This window comes from Odontesthes bonariensis, chromosome 5 (genome assembly GCF_027942865.1).
Source record: "Odontesthes bonariensis isolate fOdoBon6 chromosome 5, fOdoBon6.hap1, whole genome shotgun sequence".
Taxonomy (NCBI): domain Eukaryota; kingdom Metazoa; phylum Chordata; class Actinopteri; order Atheriniformes; family Atherinopsidae; genus Odontesthes; species Odontesthes bonariensis.
In genome coordinates, this window is record NC_134510.1 from 26,370,771 (window position 1) to 26,387,579 (window position 16,809).

The window sequence follows — 16,809 nt, forward strand, 5'->3', positions numbered from 1 at the left end:
AACCCCACATTGCCAGCATCTGCCAAGTAAATGTAATCACTTCCAATTATTTGTTCCTCTTAGGGAGTCATTTTTTACACATGTATAGACTGGGGCCAATGGCATAAGAACAAGAAATAATAGTGACAATGACTGCAGGAAAGACAGAATTAACCAAGAACATCAGTTTTTGAGGATGAGGGGCAGACCAAAGACCAAGGACTATGGATTACGGGATTGGACGTAGGGGTGGAGGAAGACTTTTTGTAGGAAATTAAGATTTGCACATACTCGATGTCTATCCATAATTATTTCCATTGCAGTTATCCATAAGGAGAGTTATGAAGGCATGAATGAAGTGTCCGAGTCCGAGAGCGATCGACAGATGTTTTTGAGATCACAGACAGCTGATTTGGCCGCAGATTTTTGTTTAACCTGAAAGATGAGAAAGATAAGTGTGTGGAGTCCAGAGTTCTTCCACATTGAGTAGATCTCCAACCTTCTGGAGGAGCACCTTGAGGCCCACAACCAAGAGCTCAGCTTTATTGCTTTTTCTTTCAAGTAGACTTAATTACAAAATGAACTGTCATCTGTAAGGCCCCTGAGTGATCCAGAGTAACCATGAAAACATTGTTGAAACAATGCTGTTTAGCACTCAGCTAATGATACTTCTGAGACATTTTAGGTATTTCTTTCAGACTTTCAGATTCTTCTATGCACTAATTCAGGGGGAGAAGCCTAAAAAAAGAAACAGCATAGTCAAAAATGATTAGAAAATAACTTCAAATCAGAACTGAAAGCCCAACTGCCACTATGATAAAGATCTACTCTTCCATAATCTTGTAACTGTGAAGAAAACGTCCTCTTTTTATTCTTCGTCATGTCTTACAGTTTGAGCGGAAAATGATAAGGCTTTGATGCAGAAATGTTGGTAGGATTCGGTTCACAGTGTAAGCGCAGAACATGTAAACAGGTCTGCAGCACGCTGGTAAGACATCAGTGGGCGGAGGACACAGTAAGACAGGAAGATGTAACCAGGTAAGGAAATACTTACACAGATGATGGGTAAAGTGAGTGAGAACACAGAGAGAAAGAAGGGGAGAGGCACACTGAGGAAGTTACATTAATAGAAGCAGAACAAAAGAAACATCACACTGAAGGTAAAACCTGTATTTTGTATACAATAACAATTTTTTTAATGCCTTTTTATAGAAGGTGTAACTTAAATCTGATAGTTATTTGAGCATTTTTTAAATTCTTGCCCACAGAATGGGATTGGTGCAATACTTTGTGGCTGCCTTGATGTTGTCTGCACAGAGGGTGCTCGGCTATCCCACGGTAAAAAGAAAGCTTCTTTGTTTTTACTGTACTTACATTTGCAAAATAATGCATCGTGTGTAAGAAAAGCCACATGAATGATTATGTTCTGCGTGAAAATGTTTATCTGTTGTTTTTTTTTTATTTCTGCTAACATGTCAGGGCATACAAACAGCCTACGGTGAGGATGGGTGTCTCCTCTGCGCTGCAGGTGCTTTTCATATCACTGAACTTTCTTTTCGCCTGTCTGCTGCTAATGTGTTGTTAACTTACTTTTATATTAAATGAATCAGCGGTGATTAAGCACTGAAGATCACTATGAGTTGTCTGCCTTTTTTTGCTTGATTTGTAATGACGCGTGCTGCACCCTGACTTTATGCTCTTTGACCACATCCTTCATTGATATGCACTATGGGCTTTCAGACTCTCTCAGCTCCTTGTATGGCACAAGGAGGTGTTGTTCTTGTTGTTCCAGTTGTTCTTATTTATTTCTCTCTGTTCTGTCAGGTATGTTTCAGAAGTCATGTACAGAGTGTGAACCCTGCTCTGATGGAACCTACACAGATATGAACTTGAACCGCGAGGAGAGCTGCCATCTCTGCTTTAGAGACTGCTCACCCAGTAAAACAACATTATTCTTGCCTACATCCATCCCTACAATGTCATAAAACCTGTTTGTTTGTATGGAAGTGATGTCCCTAACATCACCTCTTTTTTTCTCGGTCTTAGGTTCTAATCTGAGAGTGGTTCAGAACTGCACTAGGACGGCCAATCTGAAGTGCACCTGTGAGCCTGGTTTCAGATGCATCGAGGAAGACTTTTCACTAGAGAACTGCAAAAAATGTGAAAAGATACAAGACACAACCGGTAAATACTAATAAGATCTTAACTATGAGCACAGGGCCACAGGGTCCCATGATACAAGGAGCTATCCAGCAGTTACTCACAGGCGTGTCATCAATAAAAACAGTTATTTTGAGCTGTGTCTCACCTCTGTCAATTTTAGTGGAAAAAATTACCAGATTGTTCATGCAGACTTGTAATACGGAAAATATGTTTTGTACAAAACCCCTTATCATAAGTACCCTGCCGTAAGTCTTATAATACACACAAGTGTCAAAACAGTAAGCATCCTCATTTTGATCAGAGACGAGACATAAGGAAAAATATCTGATATAAACATTCTGATCCTTTAATGCATTTCTACTTCTGTGTAACTGTTTATGTTGCAAATATTGTACCTATATATGAGAATGATAGCTGCACTTGGAGGTCACCACTGTCAGAAGGGAATGTCTCATGACTCGTAAAAACAAAATGCAAGCTTCTGTCTGTTTACCCTATAAAAGCTATTTTAGAACTTAGTAACTTTGAACATTTGAGTCACAACCTTTGTATGTAGATGTTCCCGTGTTGCAACATGATTAAATGTCCTATACTTTTGAATTTCAGACAGTATTCCTGATTATTCTTATACATTCTTATTGAGTCTAACATAAAAAAAAGCTGTAATTATATCATCTATATCAGATGACAGTCTGATATTAACATGACAGTCCTGTGAAAATGCAGATTGTCACCCTAACCTGCTGGAAAACTAAATCATAGCGACATTTATGCTGACGATCAAAAGGTAAATGTCGGTGCAGCCAACAGATTTGACTGTTTGGTGTTGTTTTCTCCAGCTGCCTGCAGTTCTGAAAACCCTTCTGCACACTAAACAGAACAGCAAGTGGGCGGTGATGACATATTACTATCGTGTTCACGTTTTTCCAGTGCCCCCAAGTGGCTTAAAAACATCAGGTTTAAAGAGGAGTCTTTGTGTGTGTGGAAGGAGTTGCAGTTTGTTATGCTTTCACTGACAGCCACACAATGAGAGGAAATGAGGGAAAACCACAGTGGGATATATGAAATTAAACAAGATTCCATACCAAAAGCAGAGCATCAACACCTCATTTTATCATCAGCATATTGAACTCTAAATGTCCAGAGCAGCCGCAGCGTGTAACTTTTACCCCGCAGGAGTAATAGTTCAGTTAACTTAAAAAAATAAGTAAAAGCAAGTCAGTGAGATTTTCTTCAATGTTATTATTCACTGAAATGTGAAACCAAACCTGTGATTTTTTTCTGTTCTGCAGCTGCAGCAGTTATCTCAGACAGAGCTATACAGACCTCTGCTTCCTTTGGTCTCACCAACGCCTGCCAGCCTCCCGAGTGAGTCATGGATTTCCCTGGATACACTGAATACTAGAACTAACTCTCTGAGTGGAATTTATGAAATGCTCTCAAAGTTACAATGAAAATATTTTCAAATTTGTAGAGGTCATTGCAAACGGTTCTTGTTTATGGAGTGGCATATTTGGGATTTTTTTCCCCCTTATCTTACACAGGTGTGGCCCTCAGTCAGTCCCAACAGTAGATACCGGCATTAAAACCAAACTGGGTGAGTGTATACCACTGGAGGAAAAGCTGTGTGTGGCGCATTCAATATTTTCAATAGCTATGGAATTAATGAAAGAGATCATTTTTAGCCATAATGTCGTACTTACTATTTGGTCTGCCACTTTATTACCAGGCTACAACTAATTTGAGTGGATTGCTTTGGTGGTTTGTGCTTATGTTCATGGTTTTAAGCGGAAAAGAGGATTTTGGTGACTCTCTTATTTGTGTACATGTGCCACCAGCAGGATGATATTGTTATTTGGAATTTTTGTGAAATATTTTGACTACTATCTAATGAACTGCTATGGAATTGAGTAAATCAGGGAGTAAATTCTGATGAGAATTAGCCTGGCTGACGCGTCCACAATCTCGATGAGATGGTGGTCTGGGAACTAGGTGTGCATTTTCTCGTATTTGAGGCGTGGTTTACGAATGCCTAGAGCCGTTTATTGTGCGCTACAAATGTCTATCAAATGGCGTCTGGTTCTTCCTATGCTGCTTTGCACGCCATTCATAGCCAATTGTATCACTTATACCAGATGACGACAGAAATTCGACGAGGAAGAAGAAGAAAAAAAAAGTAAAATAAAAGTAAACTTGCGCTCTAAGCTACTTAAAGTGATGGTTCGGAGTAGATTCAATCTAGGGTCATTTGAACCGTGACATCCAGCCAAGTTTTTCCGATATTGGCTGAACATCAGCTGAGTTACTGAGTTATCCCGAATAGCTTAGTACAAGCGCTAATGGACCCTGGCAGTATCTCCAAAATTACCACACTAAAATCACATGCCATGACACCAAACTTCTACAGTAGTACAAATATGGTCTGTACTCACAAAACGATGCATTTGGAAGTTTGTACATAGTCCAGGAGTTTATTATTATCAACACAAGCCTAATAGCTTCTCTGCTGCTAAAGCTGCGTCAACGTCGCTTCCTTGATCTGGGAGCTTCAAAGTAAGATGAGGGTTGATCTACTACTGTAGACAACAAAGTATATGCTATATTCTACATGAATTTTTATGTTGTAGAGTTGTGAATTTATTTTATCAATGGAAAAATTGAGCAGCCTTGAAATACTTGAATCAAATACAGATTTTTGGCCAAATGTGTTGTAATAAAACTACTAAACTAATAAAACTAAGTGATCCAGTTAAAAAGTGATTTTCCTTAGATTAAAATAATAACAATAAATAAAGCTTTGCTGAATTTTTTTTATTTTCTGTAGAAGTGGTGATAAATAGTGATTTTTTGTAATGGTGATAGACTGCAGTAATGTTCCAAGAGTCACAGTTGTTCTCGTTTAGTTTCAGAGACAGAAGCTCCTAAAATGGAGTTCTTCTTTTGTTGTTTGGTTGATCACGGACAACAGAAATAACACAGATCTGAACTGAGGGATAGTTTAAACAGTGGAAAAGGAAACTATAAACTGACCTTCGAGACTGAGATACCTGGAAAAAGTTCACTTAAGAGTTCATGATCACAGCAGCTGATTGTGGTGGTGACTGGAAATAAATTATGGCCTGAATGTGGAATCAATCTTGCATTAATTGGTCATTTTGGGTCATTTCAACTCAGCTTGATGCAAGCAATCACACACTACCTCATCAGTTGATTTCAGGCTAATGGTTTAAAGGTAACAATCCTGCCACCCCCAGTGTTGGCACAGTGGTGGCTCTGCATTGCTCATGGCACACAGACACCAAAATGAACTGGTTCTTCACTTGTCCATGCTTCACTCCTCCCCTGCTTTCATTAAAATCTGGCTTGTACTTTCTGCTTAATCAAGAAGAACAGAGAGGAAAAGCAGTAATCATTCACTTCCTTGGCAGAAGTGAAAATCATTTCTAGATCAGATAATGAATCACTTTTTTTCTGAATTTATCATCTTATAAATATTTTTCATTTCTATTTGATTTCTCCTTTATTTATTACCCCTCAATTGTATATTTCTGAGCTTATCTTTTATCTTCCATTATATAAATTAGGGGGCTGTAATTTAAAGTCTGTCAGGAGGTCATCTTGTCTTCTTGTGTACTGAGTGCAGAGAATAACAACACATAACTTTAAGTAACTTGTGGCAGTTAATGAATAAAAAAAGGGAATAATTGCACAGAAAATTAGAACAAAAAAATTTGTCCATGTTAGGACTAATATTTTTGGGACATTTTAGGGAATCAATGAATGTTTAAGCATATTTTTTTTATATTAGCGTGGGTGCCTTTATTTAATTTTTTATTTATTTATTGACTGTTTCAGTGGACTGTTCCATTTAATTGGATACAATTCAATTTAACTGAATTTAATTACATTGTCCAGCACTTCATACCAACATTTAATAGTAAACAGTAAGCGATTTTGGATGAAGTCTTCACAGTTTTTGATCTTTTCTCTTTTTTACACAGACAACACAAACACTCAGCTGGCAGCCATTTTGTGTCCAGTTCTTTTTTTGGGATGTGTGGCCCTTGTGATCCTGTTCTGCATCCGTCGCCCGCAGGACGAACCGTGTTTCAGGCAAAGTAAGAATGCCTTTACATTCGCGAAGGCTTCTGGTGATTAAAATACTTCTGAGAAACAATAAACATTTAACTTGAGACATTTGGATATCGTTGTGATTAGACCTTTGTCATGACCTTTGCAAACGTGTCTCTCTTTGTTTTTCTACATGAATGATTTACATTGGTGAGTCATCGCTAAATGTCTGTTGCTCATTATTTCATCTTCTGTTTTTCAGCTATTGCAAAGCTGTGCAATGATGTACGTATCTTAAGAACTCTCATGTGTTTACAGACAGTATACTGAGTCACTTTGGTTTGGTTTGCTGTAAACTGATGGTTGTGTTTTTCTTTAGGAGGCGCAAGACACGTCTCACAAATCGAAGGAGTCAACTCATCAGTTCCACAGAGACTCTTTCAGTACAAAGCAGCAGCCGTCGTCACTTTCAGCAGCTAATCAAGGTACTGCTGAGTAAAACGAAGACTTTTCATTTCAAGTCCTTTACTCACATGGTTGGGTCATAAAGAAAATGGAGTGTTAAAAAAGCAGCTGTGGTATCCTTATGAGTTGTACTCGGTAGTCTCATTCTGTTAAATAGTGTTAGTACAGATGACTGGTAACATCCCTTTATGTGTTCTCTTTTCTCGCTTTCTGTAGGTTCAGTCCACGTACACAATCCGGGCACGGTCATCTTCAGCTTGCTCAGTCAGTTCACAGGCCAAGTTGGGCCAACTATTCTTGGTAGCAAGAGTGCCGAGAGAGCAAGCAGCGACGGAGAAGATGAGAGAGACTGTCCCGTGTTTCATCCTACATCCTCCCCTAGTATTCACCTCTCTGAGGAAGAGAGGAGCGGAGAGATTGAAAACATTTTCTTCCCCTCCCAGGAGCAGGGGAAAGACTGCCACGTGTCGAAGGAGGAGTCGCTGTGATGCCTCGCAAAGGTCCCAGAAGATTTGTTTCGGAGGTCATGACTGTTGGGACCAGACTTGCACTAAGATACGCTACTTTGAATGTAGGGATTGTAAAACTGTGATAGCACAACCACAGATGAGTGTGCAGAAGATTCATCATCCTCTGACGAACTGCGAAGGGATCACAGTTAACATTATTTCATGAATTTTCTGGAAAAGTTTCACTGCACACTGCACATTCATAATTTAATACATCTAGGATAAACAGATGGTATTTTTTCTCTTTGTATGTTATAATTTAAGCAATCTTGTAAATACTCCTAAAAAAAGCTGAGTGAAATAAAGTTTTATTTAGACAAAAGAAGAGAAGAAATGTATGTGATTACATTGATATTCACAACTGACTGCAAAACTACAGTAGCTCAAAGTCTATTCACACACACATATATACATATGTGTATATATATATATATATATACACACACACACACACAGAGATCAGCCATAACATTACAATATTGTGCCTAATACTGAATTGGTCAGAGCAGTAAGGATGGGAGTGGTGTTGTTTGGAGAGGTGTGGGTGGGGGCGGTGACTGGTGTGCACAAATGTGTGGTTAGGTGTCAAATGAACATTTATGTTAAAGGCTTTTGGCTTAAAAAATGATCACCACAACGTGGCAGAGTTTTATCAGCTGTATATCTAACTTGCTGTTTGTCCGTTTGTTTCGTTTTTTCGGCTGACAATAAGAGGGAAAAGAACTCTTCTTCACTGGCTCTATTACCTTTTGATTACTACAGGCTTCTTTCATTTTCAGTGAAAAAAATTATCAAGTACTACTGAGTAACAACTAACACTAAGAACAACATACTCTGATTTGGATTTTACGATTGCTAGCCTCACACATGAACGTGCTTTTGACATAAGCATGGTAGTGCTTTTCACAAATGGGAGCATCTTTAATACCAGGGTGGTTTTCCCAGTTTTCTCGGCGGAATGGCTAATTGTAACAAGATTAGCAGCATTATTCACTTTACCTGTCAGTGGTTCTAATGTTTTGGCTGATTGGCGTATACACCAGTCCACCAGTCCATCAGGTAAAAAAGTTGTGGAAAAAATTTGATTCATGTTCACTGACAAGGTTTTTGAAAATTTTCCATGCCACTGGACACAAAAATACCTCCATAGTGGAACAAAGTGTCACCGCATTTTGTGAAATACCCATGAAACGACATGAAACTTTACATTTAACAGTCAAGAAAGTCCATGTTTGGATGTTGGAGGGGTTGTGGGATGAAGCTACACACACGGCTGTCAAGTTGAACAACCGAGTTTGAATTCTGTCCCATCCATCCTGGTTTTAAAGTAATTAGTTCAAAATGTCATTGAGCTGTTTTACACATTGCAAACTACCTGTTTAAGGGTAGGTACTACAATCTGGTTGATTAAAGGTGAGGCATTAAAACCACAAGATTAGGAAAACATCCTGGCTTGCATTAAAACAGAAACTGCGATAACGTATCACATCAAAATATCCTTTTCTTGGATTACTGGATGAAAAGTTCCGCCCCTCAGGTAGACACAGAAAACATGTTGGACACATAAAACCAAACATCCTACTGAGATAAACGACGTTGAAATTCATGCTGGATGGCACAACAAATTTACAGAATTTCTTCAGGTTTTTTTGTACGACCAGGCGGACGTATACACATGTATAGATATACATGTAAAGATGTTATAGGTTAAATCTCTTTAATGTTGTGTACATTAGTACACACTCATTTTCAGCAGCAGATTGCACAACCCTGCATAACTGTCAAAGTGTCCCACTCTGTGTTATCAGCTTCCTCCAGATTCAAAAAGTCAAAAAGTCACCTTTTCCTCCAGGAAATGGTAAATGTGCTTCATTGTCCTCTTAATCAAAATGAACCGGAGTTCCGTTTACCTTGATCTGTCACAAATGTCCACATCAGTTACAAATGTTTAGCATCTGTTTTGCTCCACTAAATATCCTGTCAAGCTCCTGTCCATCCTTGATCAGGCTCTATTCTTTCACGCATACTTCGAGAGGTTGGTCACATTTCCCACACATCTCCTGGACAGGTTTGGACACACCTTCATCTTCTGTAGCTGGAAGTCTCATAGTATTTTTAGTCAAAATGTAGCCTGAGCAACAAGAGAAGAAGAAATGTTTTTAGAATAAATCTGAATGATATACAAGGTAAACACAGATGTTCAGACCCTTCACATGATGTTTGGTAAATGCATCTTTTTCACCGATGGCGAGTACAAATCTTTTTAGAAATTAACCAGAAAATTGGCATACAATTATCTGCCTACTTGGTTATGTACAACAATCTCAATAAGGTAGTGGTGGACTGTAGTTGAAATTGAAGGCAATCAGTCAGTAGAGGTTGGCTCCTTAGAATAATTCATGTGTACGTGCTTTAAAGCAGACTGCAAGAAAGTCTCAATTAGTCTGCTTTACCTTGGGCTTGTTTAGGTCATATTTATCTAATAGATTCCAGTTTGTTCTTGTAAACTAGAATCTTCCTTGCACACCGGAGTAAGTAAAGGAGTTCCGCAGGGTTCTGTGCTTGGACCGATTATTTTCACTTAATACATGCTTCCATTTGGTTATCTTATTAGACACACATTTCCATTACTGTGCTGATGATACTTAGCTATACCAATCTATAAAAAAAAACAGATAAAACCAATCAGATTTTACTTGACTTCTAGTGCTACAGTGAGGAACCTTGAAGTTATTTTCGACCAGAATCTATCCTTTGATGCACATATAAAACAGGTTTCCAGGACTACCTGCTTTCACTGTTGTAATAATGCTAAAATCAGGAACATCCTGTCTCAGAGTGATGCAGAAAAACTTGCATGCATCTGTTACTTCAAGATCAGATTATTGTAATTCTTTATTATTGGGCTGTCCAAATAATTCTCTGAAAAGCCTCTAGCTGATCCAAAGTGCGGCAGCCAGAGTTCTGATGAGAACCAGCAGGAGAGATCATGTTTCTTCAGGTTTAACTTCTCTTCATTGGCTCCTTGTTGAATTCAGGATGGGGAATTGGATTGAAGTAAAGTTTCGGTGCAATCAGTTGGTTTCCTTAGCTAGGCTATTTTCTTTGAGGGGCACTTTACACGGAAACGAAAAACGGGTTAAAAACGCAAAACCTTTTTGCGGATGCACTATATCGTTTAGATGGTAACGCCGTTTTGGGGGCATGAAAACGCAAAAAAGTGAATCCGCCCTCCAGAGTGGAATTCATGAAAACGCTCCACTGTTGCGCCACCGTGTAAAGGATGAAAAACGCAAAACTGCGTTTCTCGTCACATAGAAGTAGAAAGACTTGGTCTTGGTAGTGTTGCCACCTAGCCATCTGGCGTGTTTACTGCATCGATAAATATGAAACGTCACACACTTTTGCGTTTCCGTATGCACGCAGATTTTCACCCTAAAACGCTCGTCTAAATGCAGATTTATAAGTGAAAACGAAACGCCACTTTTGCGTATTGGTTTCAGATCGTTTCCATGTAAAGGTAGCCTGAATTGGCTCTATATGTATGAACTGGACTAAGTTGGAATGTAATGAATTGGATTTTAGTGGATTAAGATTGTATAATAGTGAATTCTGATTCTTATTGGCTTGAATTGGATTGTATCTTTAAAGTGTCGAGAGATTACATTTGTTGAGATTTGGCGCTATATAAATAAAACTGAAGTAAAATAAAGGCAGAATGCACAAGAATACAGTCACAAGTACTATATGATGACTACTGATGACTATAAAAAGCTGATCTATGAAAAGCTTCTGTCTTTTTTCCTTTTTAAACAATGTCTCCTAACCTTGATTGAGTCTGATCCACTGCAGAAACGGCTTGATTTTTATCACAACAGCCAGTGTAATTCCTGCACACAGAAGTGCAACTATCACCAGGAACCACACAGTATCTGTAAAAACGTGTAAGAAAAAACATTTTGAGAATTATTGTCAACATCAAGTTAAGAATTTAAATAACTTAAGTGGTACATAAGCCTATGCCTACTTTACCTCTGATTGGTTCACGGGGTGACTGGGGTTTGGTGACGTTTCCGAGTCTGGACGCTGGAAGGAAGCAAAAAAAAACTTATCAGCTCAGCACAGGGCTCTCTCTTATCAGGAAGGCCGAATTTCACAATCACACAACATCCCTATGATAAACTCATCTCAAAGAGTGTCAGCATCACATTGAAATAATTTAAAGCTCATTTGAGTTACTGCATCAGAACTGCCTTAGATCCACTACAGCAGTCCATCTACAGTACTGTTTGTTTCCATGGTTACACTGTGTTTTAGTACTATGTACTACATATGTACTAGGTTTGTAGTTCAGGAAGTACGATTGGATAGGAGATTAAGACCAAAAAGATTGAAGAGAAAAGCTTTCTCTGATGGTACATTTTTGAAAGAGGCTGCCGGTATTCTGTATCCTATCTTAATTCATGTACCTGACCCTTCTGCAGTTTATATTTAAGGCTTTATGTTTACACGCCAGTCATCTCAAATTAAGATTTGATCCACTTTGCTACTTTGTGCTGCTTTAAGCTATCATGCTGGTAGATTGTCATTGAATGTGTTTCTACATGTAATTTAAGAATAACATCCAGGAGTATTTTTTGATAAGATACAAACTTCTTATCTTTCATGTCTCACCATCTCTAAGTGTTGGTTTCTTAAGATGAAGGAGAGATTATAGCTACAGCTGGTCTATAATCAGTGTCTGCCCTCAAGCATTAGTGGTGATAAGGCGCAGAGAAAGCTTTGTGCGGTGTAAAACTAATCTGCTGATCTATTTGGTTCAGTTCTGTCCAAAACGTATTGCACTTCCGAACTTACTAAATAAGTAATCTAACGTAGAGTTAGTTTTTGGTGACCTCCAGCAGTTCAACTTTTCACTCTGATGCCATTTTTAAAAAAGGCCATGAATGCACGTGACCACATTTCTAACCACACCCAACTATCGTCTTGGCTGTGGTGCAACAGATGCAGAAACAGAAACTGTTCATGGTTACATTTATAGTAACCTCTCATTATACTAGGGTTAAATAGTTTCCTCTTTAATATGCTGAATGCATTCTAGCATCAATCCTTTTTCGACTGTTGAGTTTGTAGCCGGATGCTCTTTTCATTAGCAGCCATAAAAAGGGACTTTTCCTAATCATATCTGGTTCATGTAACCCTCCAGCGCAACTTTTACGCGTTTTACTTTGCTACCCATGGAAGTAAAACATTGTGATGCACAAATGTATTTTCAGTTTACAGTTTGGTACAAATTTGATTAATAGTGCAGAGCAGGCTTATCTCACCTGTAGTGGATGGAGGGCCGGTGGGTTCGATGGTGGTTGGCATCAGCACACACTCTGTGCAGGACTGGTCCCGCCATTTAAAGCCAGCTTTACACTTGCACACCGTGTCATGGGTGGCAGTACAGTTGGACTCAAGCTCCATGTTGGCTGGGGGTAAAACAGTCAAAGAAAAAATAAAGCGTATACATATTACAGCGCTCTGACTTACGCACACATACATGAGTGATACTTTTAGAGAAAATGTGAAATGACTCAAAAACTGGGCAAAGTAGGTAAACGGTTCTGGTTGTAAGTCATAACGGTTATATCATCAGCTCTTCTTCAAAGTCAGCTATTATTTCTCAGTGAGAGCAGTTTCATTTTGATGAAACATTTTCTTTCTGACAGAATACTTTGGCCTGCCACTCTGATTTGATGTCAAACATGAGCGAAAAGAAAAGTTATTTTATGACTTCCACAAAGCCAGAGTCATTACAAAACAAAGCTTAAAAAAAACTGCGTCAAGCAGGATGCAAACTGCTGAACGATTTTGGGTCATTTGGGATCATAGTCCAGAGAAGGATTATATGTACTATAAACCCACACATGTGGAGACTTGACAGTAACAGCAAACTCATTTTCAGTATATCATCAGTACCCTGGCTTGACAGAACCTTGCTGTGTTTCAGAGCTGGAAACAAAGTGTCCTACAAGCATCACTATAATTTAGTTTTTCAATGGATGAACCATGAAAACTGCAGGTAAGGTGAGAATAATTTTACATTTAACAGCGTTTGGTAATGTTCTGTTTATTCTGTTTACTTTCCCTCCTCGCTGGGAGGTCAGAGGTCACAAAAGAGAGACTCTTGTGCATGGTGTGGTTCAGAAGATGGGCCTGAAAAGATTGCACCTGAGTTTACTACTTCACCCTGCTGTCCCATGATAATCAGTTGGAATGAGGTAAAAAAAAAACAAAAAAAAACAAAAAAAAGCAAATTGAGATGATTATTCCATCATTTTTTACAATGGATTGTCATGTAGTAAATGAAGAGTACAGAAACAAGCATTAGAGGTTAAGAGTTGCTCATATAAACACCTGTGCAACTGATATAATCCAAACAATTTGAAGCTTGAATGCATGCTGCATTTGAGTGTTTTCCTCTAAGAAAGAGAACTTGCACATACACTGAAGAACACCAGAGCTCAACAGAAACATCTGTACTGCAAAAATCAGCATGTACTGAACTTTTTGTGTGGGTTGAATCCTTTCCGCCTAAATTACTTTCCATACGTTTTAATTGGCATAAAGCCCCTGTATGTGTACTTTTTGACATTTTAGACGCCCACCTTCCTCTGCTCAGATTTTAAAGTAGATACTAGAGCTTTTATAAAATCTTATTTTACACAGATAGATGTGAAATGTTCGATGATGAATGGACTTACATATGCAAGCCCTGAGTTTGCAATATGTAAAGAAAACTTCTCGGTTAATTTTGCTGAAATTCAGACTGAGAATCGCAAACTTGTTGTCACCTCTGTGCTGAATTTCTCAGTTTTTTCCACAGTGACATTTAGAAAAAGGCTGTTTTTGATCACCTGTAGCAGTACAAAGACCTGTACTGCGTTTCAATCTGTTTATCACATTTTCGTGTTTTTTTTTCTTTCCACTGACACGAAGATGCTCTACTTTGCCTTCCTCCTCTTGCCTTGGTGGGCTGCCAACAGAAGCTGCTGTTATCACTAACCAACAGAATCAAAACCTGTCAGCTAGCTGGTTCAACAATGGTTTCACAGACCCCCTCTTCTCTCTCTGCTCTTTCATCTCTTTCTGACTGTCTCCCCCCATGAGACACAAATGGGAAATCCCCTAACATATTTGAATTTTTTTTAAATTGGCAAACTTCCCTGAAAGCATAATCTCTGGACAAAGCTGAGTAACAACTAACTGCGTGTCTTAAACGTTTGTCCTGAAACTGGTCAAATTTAGCAGTAAGGACAACAGATGACTCAGTATCACTGAAAGAGCTCACGTACTCAACTATTATGAGCAAAAAAACCACAATGTCTCACATGGAGAGAGGGTGAGGATACAAGTAGTATTTCTACAGTAATGTTTGATCATTCATATGTTCAAATCAAAACTGATCCATGCCTTCTATCTGCCTGTTTGATAAGAGTCAAATCAAATTTGAAGATAGCTGATGTAAGGACTTATAGTAACTTGATGTGTTCTGGGATATGACTCATTACTTATAAAAGGGCAAACTAGCAAAATAGGGAACAGTTACAGTCTTATTTAAAACTTCACACACTAACATTGCACCCCAAGGGCCAAAAGCTGTGAAGTTACTTACGTTTATTGCAATCTTTACAAACAGTGCAGACAGGATTCACGTTGTAGCTGTCAGAGAAGAAGAGGTGACTCTCACAGGGGTTGCACTCAATACCACAATTGTTGACTGGGCGCCGAACCATATGCTGGCCTGGAGCACACAAGGTAATTTATGGTTAAACACTGATGGCATCAAAATGTTTAAATATGTTGAGCTGAAATGAAGTTACTGTACCTGGTGGACACTTGTCACAACATAATTTGGGATTATCTACCGGCCAATCATATTGTGTCTTGTTACACTTGATAGAGATTCCAGAAGAGACCAAAAGAAGACTACACAGTAAAGAAAAGGTCAAATAATATAGTGGCGGTATCTTCGAAGCAGCAAACAAGAGAGAGAACAGACAAAGGAGGATGAGAAGAGAGATGGGGAGAATGAAATAGGTTACTGATAGTGTCAGATATTTTCACACAACGACAAAAACAGAAACTGAATGAAAAGACATACAAGTCTACAGTTTCTCTCTCTTAGGATTCAAGTTTGTCTTAAAAGAATCTGACAGCAAATCTACAAACCATGCCGCATATTCATATTTTACATTCGTCCTGTTCTAATACAAACACTTGACTAACTTCAAAGGTTAATACAGTATGTAAATAATAATAATAAGAAATAACCAAACATGTACAGATACAGCCATTAAAGAGTTGTCTGACAGCAAGAAGAAGCTGAAAATCTTGTCTTCACTTACCATGTTGGGAAAGTCAACGTGAGATGTCACCAAGGACCCTCTGAGTGTTAGAATGAAAGGGGACGAGAAGTCTGTCAGAGGTATATTCACAACACTTCAGTAATGACTCATCATGAAAGGCAGTTTTTTTGCTCTACCTCTGCCTCACGCTCTCATCATACAACTGCCTCTACATGGACCCCCTGGCTGTCTAGAGAAAAACAAGCCCTCCATCAACCTCCACTTTTTCCATCTGCTCTCTCGTTTCATCCAAAAACAATATTTTGGTCGAAAACAGCCTGATACTTCCTGTCTGTCTTGCTTATCTTACTTCCACCTACTTTTAAGTGATTAGATCACTTCAAGTGAGCTCTGGACTTCTCTTTGGATCCTGAAGACGTTTCACCTCTCATCCCAAAGGCTTCTTCAGTTCTTAAGAACTTAAGTTGCCCTTATTCAAGCTCTTATGATTACCGTGACCTGGATGATTGAGAGTCTTCATCAACATTTAACACAAGGACTAATTTGGTGAAAGAAAAAAAAGAGTGAGACTTGTGTAGCAAGTGCCCAAAAGGTGATACAGTCATACTGTTCAACTGCTGAATGCTTATCTTCTTTAGAGTAATGTCTGTTCATGACGTTGAGAACATTGTGTCAAAGATTGGCTGAAACATGCCGAGGAACTCTGTCTGTAATTACTACTGTTGTACTCTTTTGAATGTACCTCGTTTTACATCTTTCTTATGTTAATATGTGACTGTAATGTTATTTTGACTAAGTCCATCTGATTCTTGTGAGTTATAGCATGTTGAAGATATCGTAGAATTCCAACCCTTAAGAGTCTGTGCGTCTTAAGCGTCTGTCGTGTATGCGGTGGGTTGTGAGATTTACAGAGCTTATTATTGGTCTGCAAGGTTAGCATGCACTGACTTCTTGGACGGATCATTGATTAGCACTTTCAATGTGATAGCTGACATTATTCTGCACATTTTGATACGCAACACACGGGGCATCAGGTTATAGTAAGTACTTTAAAATGTTATTATTTAGCAGATATAGCAATAAGGGTAATTTATTTTATATTACAGACTCCAAAGTGGTCATGGAAAAATTCCGGAGCATCTCGTGTTCATTGTAATGTAACACGTGGCCACTAGGTGGCATTTCAAGTGATTTTTGAGGTCGGCTAATCAAGTCCATTAAAGTTGATTATTCGTGATGTAATCATTAAGCTAACATTAATCACCAAA

At 38.6% G+C, this 16,809-nt stretch overlaps 2 protein-coding genes across 2 annotated transcripts; one reads left to right on the forward strand and one right to left on the reverse strand.

Moving 5' to 3' along the window:
* The first annotated feature begins 679 nt into the window (after nucleotides 1-679).
* On the forward strand, nucleotides 680-7,684 carry LOC142380176 (uncharacterized). The gene is made up of 11 exons (XM_075465788.1): nucleotides 680-1,139; nucleotides 1,248-1,317; nucleotides 1,459-1,507; nucleotides 1,804-1,917; nucleotides 2,026-2,163; nucleotides 3,435-3,510; nucleotides 3,687-3,739; nucleotides 6,144-6,260; nucleotides 6,476-6,498; nucleotides 6,593-6,698; nucleotides 6,895-7,684. Exons 2-11 carry the CDS (start codon nucleotides 1,249-1,251, stop codon nucleotides 7,164-7,166), a joined length of 1,017 nt encoding a protein of 338 aa, XP_075321903.1. The 5' UTR covers nucleotides 680-1,139; nucleotide 1,248; the 3' UTR covers nucleotides 7,167-7,684.
* Nucleotides 7,509-15,748, reverse strand: LOC142380177 (tumor necrosis factor receptor superfamily member 6). The gene is made up of 7 exons (XM_075465789.1): nucleotides 15,581-15,748; nucleotides 15,061-15,202; nucleotides 14,848-14,976; nucleotides 12,515-12,661; nucleotides 11,220-11,273; nucleotides 11,015-11,119; nucleotides 7,509-9,318 (listed from the first exon to the last, which is right to left on the reverse strand). The coding sequence occupies exons 1-7, from the start codon at nucleotides 15,581-15,583 to the stop codon at nucleotides 9,197-9,199; spliced, it is 702 nt and encodes a 233-aa protein (XP_075321904.1). The 5' UTR covers nucleotides 15,584-15,748; the 3' UTR covers nucleotides 7,509-9,196.
* Nucleotides 15,749-16,809: the final 1,061 nt, after the last annotated feature.